At 38.4% G+C, this 7,456-nt stretch overlaps 1 protein-coding gene and 1 pseudogene across 1 annotated transcript; one reads left to right on the plus strand and one right to left on the minus strand.

The window, feature by feature from the left end:
- Positions 1 to 2,329, minus strand: part of LOC116020434 — a 6,174-nt pseudogene extending 3,845 nt beyond the window's left edge.
- Positions 2,330 to 3,400: 1,071 nt separating this feature from the next.
- Positions 3,401 to 7,092, plus strand: LOC116020864 (prohibitin-3, mitochondrial-like). The gene is made up of 2 exons (XM_031261420.1): positions 3,401 to 4,303; positions 6,836 to 7,092. Exon 1 carries the CDS (start codon positions 3,469 to 3,471, stop codon positions 4,297 to 4,299), a length of 831 nt encoding a protein of 276 aa, XP_031117280.1. The 5' UTR covers positions 3,401 to 3,468; the 3' UTR covers positions 4,300 to 4,303; positions 6,836 to 7,092.
- The last annotated feature ends 364 nt before the right edge of the window (positions 7,093 to 7,456 follow it).

A 7,456-nucleotide genomic window follows, 5' to 3' on the forward strand; every position in this document is an offset into this window, starting at 1 on the left:
AAATTGGGGGGGGGGGGGGGGGGGGGGGGGGGGGGGGGGGGGGGGGGGGGGGGGGGGGGGGGGGGGGGGGGGGAGCTATTCCTCCGACGGTGCTTCTCTCTCCGACTAGTCTGGTATCCACCGTGGAAGCGGTCTTTTTGTCTTGGTGGACTGGTCAACAAGAGAAAATCGTGCCTTGTAGCTCTGGTTTGGAGGATAATCGATGTATATTGCCGACTAATATTTTGGAAGGGATCATCGCCTATACCTTGCTGTTTTTACAAAGGTTATGGAGAAAATCACCAGAAAACTATAAGAGATTTTGTCTACAAGCTTAGGTCAGTGTTTCTTCGTACTTCAATTACCAGAGGATCATCGCCTTTTGGAAGGGACCATTGTCTAGTACTCTCTTGCTTTAACTTATGGTTATATCATTGAGTTTTTCTTTGGGTTTAGTTATCATCTTTTTCATTCGTCTTCTTTGCACTGTTCGTGTTTTTTTTATGGGTTTCTCTTTCATTGGCTAAGTCTAGGACAGTCTATCTATCAGTGTCTGTGTCCAGAACAACCATTTTTATTTGGCTTGGTTGAGTCTAGCATGGCCAATTGCATGTTTCTTTGATCTCTAGTCGCTGGTAAATTTTCTACGACAAAGTTGTTTATTTGTTCGATGCATGGCTTTAGTTTTTACAGGTAGGGGTATTTTGTTAAGTATTATCTAAAGAAGAATAAGAAGGATAACAGCAGGTGGGAGAAAGAAGAAGACACGTTGTTAGGAATACAAATGAAAAAAAAAAAAAAAAGAAAGAAAGAAAGAAAAGCCACATAGGAGTCCACGTCACTAGATAACCGGTCGGAGATGGAGTTTACCTGCTAGCAGGTAAAATTGCAAATATTTTACTTGTTCAATGACCTAATTACAACTTTTTTTTTTGTTCAGTGGCCCAATTGCATTTTTAGGTTTCGTTCAGTGACCAATTTGACCCTTATTCCAAATAATAATAATAATGCGGAAAATTGCTGTTGTGCGCAAAGAAAAAGACAAAAAGATTTAAAAAAAGAGGGGGGGAGGGGGGGAGGGGGGGAGGTGTGCACAAACTACATGATTCAAACCCTTAGGGCTCGTTTGGTTCGCGGAAAATATTTGAAGGGAAGTGGAAGTGAAATTCCGTGGAAAAGTAGTTACCAGGAAGATAAATTATGTTGTTTGGTTGGTGGAAAAGAAGTTACTTGGAAAATAAATTCTGTTGTTTGGTTGGAATAAAAGAGTATGGGAATAATGAGTATAAAGACATATATACCCTTATGTATTAATAACGATAATAAAATTAATAATAAATTTTGTTTCAATTTTGGGCCCAATTAGTATTTTTTTGAAAGATTATTGGGCCAAATCTTTAGGTTTTCTACTTTCTTTGTTCTTTATCCGTCTTCTCCATCCTCTTTTGAATCATTCTCCAGTTTGTGTTGCGCTAATCTCCAGTCGGCAGAGCCAGAGAGGTAGAAACCATAGGGCCGGCGGCGTCGCTGTCGAGGGCTCACGGCAGAGAAGGAAGCAGTCGGCCAGAGAGGCGGAGGCGGAAGCGGAAGCAGTCGGAAGATCCAGAGGCGGAGGCGGCGGCGTGGACTCGCGGCGGAGGCTGAGGTACGACGGAGTGAGGCGGAGGCGACCAGCGAGTTGCAAACGGTCGGCACCGAGCAGAGGAGGAAGAAGAAAACAAGGGTAAAATAGTCTTCACAAACAAAATTTCTCCCCAACGCCACCGGAAAATAAAATCCCAGGGTATAGCTCGGATTTTATTTTCCTCAAAAATGAGGAATTGAAGTTCCACCGGAAAACAAATTCCGGTGAACCAAACAAGAGAAAAAAGCAATTTCGGAACCCACCTCCCGTGGAAAAGCACTTCCTGTAAACTTCCTGCGAACCAAACATAGCCTTAATCTCCAATATGAAACACTATGGGCACACATTTCTACAAAACTGTGGATGAATTTGGGTACAATATTTGCTGGTATATGCGCATGAATGGCAGTGTCCTGTTAATACAAAATGTTAGCATTTATAATAGAGAATGTATCTAAGAACATGTTCTGCTATTAATCTCTATGACTAATAGAGAATGTATCTAAGAACATGTTCTGCTATTAATCTCTATGACTAATATGATTAATTTTATGCAAATTAAGAGGTAAAAACACAAAATTGTTGGTCGTGTAAGACCAATTCTTTACTCTTTATGTCGGAAGACCCTTTCTTTTCCATGACCATGTATGTACGAATAACCCTAACCTTCGTTGCACTTCTGTTCTTGAAGGTAAACAATTCGTTGGCAAGACAGTACATTCTCATATTCGATGAAGGGAAATGCGAATGGATCGAAAGATTGAAAATTCAGAATGTTTTAGAACGATAATGAAGCTGCAATATATAATGTGATCCCAAATATAAGTGTGAAATTGACAGACTTCTAGATGTACAATAATTGTTTTTTAATTCTGGGTGCTGTTTAAATGGACTTTACTCGGATGCCGAATCGTTGTAAACGATTCGATTTCCCAAAGCACTCTAGATGATTTCTTCTAGATAGTGCTGCCATATTTATCAACTCGGTTGCCGAATCGTTGTAAACGATTCGATTTCCCAAAGCACTCTAGATGATTTCGTCTAGATAATGCTGTCATATTTATCTCTATTAAAAATCTTTTTTAAAAAAAAAAAAATCATTAACGTTGTTACCTTTCCGATTTCGAGCGCCAAATCATTAACTTTTTTACCTTTCCGACTTCGACCGCCTTTTTTTGGATTAGGAACGTTCATCCTGAAACGTCGCCGTTTTTGTATGGGCAGGAATTTTGGCCAAAGTGCATTAACTGCTCTTCTTATGGCTTTTTTATAATAGAGATTGTAATGCTATTATAAATGGATTGGAGATGCCTTAACAAGACAATTACAATTAAATATATACGGTCATTTCACAATTGCCCCACAAATAGGAGAATTAGATACAACAACCTTACCACGCCATGCTTCGTGACTGGGCCTTGCTTAATCGAGACCGAGACCGAGGCCTAGGTAGCCTAGGGTCGAGGGTGACCTTGGCGGCCTAGGATTGAGCCCTGTTAGTCTTGACACCTGAGACTGAGTATGAGACTTGACTTAGGGATCTCGGACTCAACCGAACTCGTCTTGTTACGTTCTAATATATCCATTAATAAAGAAATGGAAACAAACAAAAGGCAAATAAAGAAATTACGTAAGGAGCAGATTGCAATTAACTCTTGTTCATACTTTACTACGTATACGTATCGCTTTTTATTTTTATATTTTTCTTTTCGGTTTCGGCAATAATTATTTCTTGGAGAGAAATTCAGTTCCCTTTTTATATTTATATAATAAACCCCCCCCCCCCCCCCATTTCGGTGTCTCCTCAAATTGCTGTCCTAAAACCCTAACTAAATCTCCCATTTTCCTTACAGTTCTCAACGACCATGGGTAGCCAACAAGCTGTTTCATTTCTCACAAACATCGCTCGCGCCGCCTTCGGCCTCGGAGTCGGCGCGACGGTGCTCAACTCCTCGATGTACACCGTTGACGGCGGCCAACGCGCCGTGCTTTTCGATCGGTTCCGCGGAGTGATCGACGAGACCGTCGGCGAGGGGACCCACTTTCTGGTGCCATGGCTTCAGAAGCCTTTCATCTTCGACATTCGCACCAGGCCCCACACTTTCTCCTCTGTCTCAGGGACAAAGGATTTGCAGATGGTGAACCTCACTCTCCGGGTGCTCTCTCGCCCTCAGGTCGCTCGCCTCTCCGACATTTTCAAAACCCTAGGTCTCGAGTACGACGAGAAGGTCCTCCCCTCGATCGGCAACGAGGTTTTGAAGGCAGTGGTCGCGCAGTTCAATGCGGACCAGCTGCTCACTGAGCGTCCCCAGGTCTCTGCTTTGGTTCGGGAGAGCTTGATTCGCCGCGCCAAGGATTTCAATATTGAACTGGATGATGTTGCGATAACGCACTTGTCTTATGGTCCGGAGTTCTCGAAGGCTGTGGAGCAGAAACAGGTGGCACAACAGGAAGCTGAGCGGTCTAAGTTCGTTGTGATGAAGGCTGAGCAGGAGCGTAGGGCTGCTATTGTTCGGGCAGAGGGAGAGAGCGAGTCTGCCAAGTTGATTTCAGATGCTACTGCGGCAGCTGGCATGGGGTTAATAGAGCTCAGGAGGATCGAGGCCTCAAAGGAGATCGCAGCCACCTTGGCCAAGACTCCTAATATTCAGTACTTGCCTAAAGGCAACAATTTGCTCCTTGGGCTCAATCGTTGAGCAGGTGATTTTCCTTATTTTCTGTGTTTTAAATTACTTTTTGGTATGCTTTCTCAGTATTCATTCTGGATTTCACTCATTTTGGTGTAAACTTATTGAATAGAAAATTTAAGACATTGGGATGAGAAAATAAATGAGGGATAGAGGTTGAGTGATTAAAGCGAAATTCTTGCATTGTAGATTAAGGCAAAGGTGTAACCATTTTCTCTTGGATACTTAATAGTATCCTTCTTGACAAGCTATTCATACTGGCCTAAATCCTGTTCTTATTTTATGAGTTAATGCTTTATCATTTACATATACTAGTTTTATAGCTAGGATTCACTTGATCTTTAACCAATCCATGCCCCTTCTTGTACTTGGTATTGTCAATATAAGAATGAGCTGTGCACCTCCATAGTATATGAATGTTTAGGATATTTCATTTTCCTACAGCATGCACCTTGTTTAATGATTCTCCGAGTCCACATTGAGCTGCCTGATTTGTATCTAGCTAAAAATCTATGCCATTGAGGGAACCTTCAAGACTAAACTTTTTTTTTTTGTCCTGCATCTTGCTTCTTTGTTGAAATCAGTTTATGCACCTGGGTTACAAATCCATGATAAATGTATGAAGATGTCGTTGTTTTTGTAATTGATGTAATTATTTGTTTCAGTTTGATCTGGGTTGTGAGATGAACATGTTTGTTCCACTAAAATTTTTCAGTTGTAGTCTTAACAATTCTGTGCAATTACTGTAGTTTGGTGGATTTGGTATGACAAATCCCCCCCCCCCCCCCCCAATTTTGTATTTTGTCTTTCTAATATTTGATACTTTTTCCAATCTCTTTGAAATGGCCAAAGACCTTGTGGTCATGTGGCATAACTGTGATTCTTCCAAATGGAATGTCACGAGTTTGAACCCCAGTGGGGGTATTGACACTTTGTGCATTTTTTGTCTATATAATCTGTTAGAGTATGCATTGTATTAACACTTAATTCAAATATCCGTTGAAAACATACACACTTCAAAGTACTGTTCTTATATGTTTTAAAAGTATACATTTGTTTCCTATGTAGCGCTAGTTACCTATGTATCCTTTCAATTAAACACTAGCTACAAAATAACTCTTATTCTCTAGAGAACGCATTTTTTTAATCACGTAAAGATGATAACAATAATATTAATATTTGTACTTTTGAATCTCTGAATAGTTTAGAAAACCTTTTTTTTCCCTTTAAATTGCCTTTATATACTATGTAAATATATTAAGACTATAAGAGAATTACTCACAAAAACAAGGATGAAGTAGGTGAACCCAGGGATGGTTACAGAGAAAAAGAGGTTCAAAACTGTGACATTATTCCTTTGCATGACTCTCTAGCCCTCAAAAATATCTGCATTTCCTTTTGCCTCATAACGACCGCATTGTGTGAAGTGTAATTATTTTACATAATTTTCAAATAGCTTTATGCCCATGACAAGCTTTTCAAGCAAAATAATATAGGGGTATTCCTAGAATTGTAATCTTAAATTTGTCCTAAATACCTATTATGTAACCATTAACCACCTTTTATTTCTTAGAGTAAACATACTAATATAATATTTACTGTAGAAAATGCATTTTGCTGGATGTTTTAACTAATACAGAGTAACAATTTCACAATATTACGTAAGGAATAACTCATTTCACTGAATTCTATTCGTGGAACAAAAAAACAAACCAAATGTTGGGATAAACCTGTTCTATAGAATACCACTCCATTTCTTGCTTATTTTGCAAACCAAACATGTAACTTGTAAGTGAATGTGGTTTTAAGGAGAGCACATTATTTCCTAACTAGTATCTATTTCAAAGATCTTTTGATAGTAAAGATTATTGGTAAGGGAAGAGAATTTGTTGGTTTATACGTGTTGAATGAGATGATTTCTCTTGAAATGAAATACAAGGTATGAGTTTAAATTTCTCTTGAACTGTTAAGCTTACCTTTTATATTAGTTCTATACTTCTATAGCCACTTTTTTTTCTTTTTTGGTTTGATTAGTATTATTGTCGTTATTTGTTTAAAGGGGTCCCTAGTCACACTAATAATATTATTTTCTGTTAGGTCAGGTTTTAAATACCATATTAGGTCCTACACTGGGTTAATGAATCAGCCTAACATCTTGATGACCCAAATTGGTTCTCTGACCATCTACAGTTATATACTGTATGTTGAAATTGTCCAGAAAGTTAAATGATTCTTGCAATATAACTTGAAGGTTGTGCTTTTAATTTTTCATTTGGACTTGTGACATAATATGTAGTTTGACTGTGTCAAATTTTTGTTACTTTTTCAGAATAGGTTATGGGTCTTTGATTGCCATGCTGAATATAATTGTCTATATTTGCTTATTCTGTTCTCTGAATTAATATGTGGAAGTATAAGACCTCATCGTATTAAGGTATCATTGGCTCATAGGAATAAAAAGGTGCAATATATAAATGCAGCAATGTTTATATACTCTGCCTTTACTGATTACATTTTGCAATTTTGTTTTTTCCGTGATATCTAGTGAGGGGACACCAGGACTGGCGGCTTAATGTTTAGAGGGGTTCTATTGCAGCTTGTTTGAGCCATAGAGTACTTGGTATATCTCACTTAGAATCTCTCCTATCTTTTTCTTTGGTGGTGTTTTTGTAGTTTGGATTAATGAACATTTTGTATTATTTGCAAAATGAGAGCATAAGGTGGTGGTTGAAACTGTTGTGACAATGACTATCAAAAAGTGAACACAAATGAAATCATTTTAGTTCAGAATGTTTTAAACTATCTTGTTTGTTTTTATTGCTAATGATACTGCGTACATAGCAATGTTTGATTAGGCAATTTTCCTGTCTGAAAAGAAAACAACAGGGGAAGATAGATTTGTCATCTTGGGTTCTCTTACAGAATGTCTTTGGTGCATCATGTATGCCTGGCCTGGTTAATTCTCTTGATATTTATATAAACTCATAAAAGTAGAGGGGATCACTTATGGTCCTTTAATTATTTCTTAATTTGAAATATGGCCCCTCTATGTTTAAGTGAATAAATGTGATTCTTAAATTTTTATTTATTTATTTGATCTCCTTTTCTAATGGATCTAATCAACAATTTAGGATCAAATTCACAATACGAATAAAAGTTAAGAAAC

The sequence above is a fragment of the Ipomoea triloba genome, chromosome 5 (assembly GCF_003576645.1).
Source record: "Ipomoea triloba cultivar NCNSP0323 chromosome 5, ASM357664v1".
Lineage (NCBI taxonomy): Eukaryota > Viridiplantae > Streptophyta > Magnoliopsida > Solanales > Convolvulaceae > Ipomoea > Ipomoea triloba.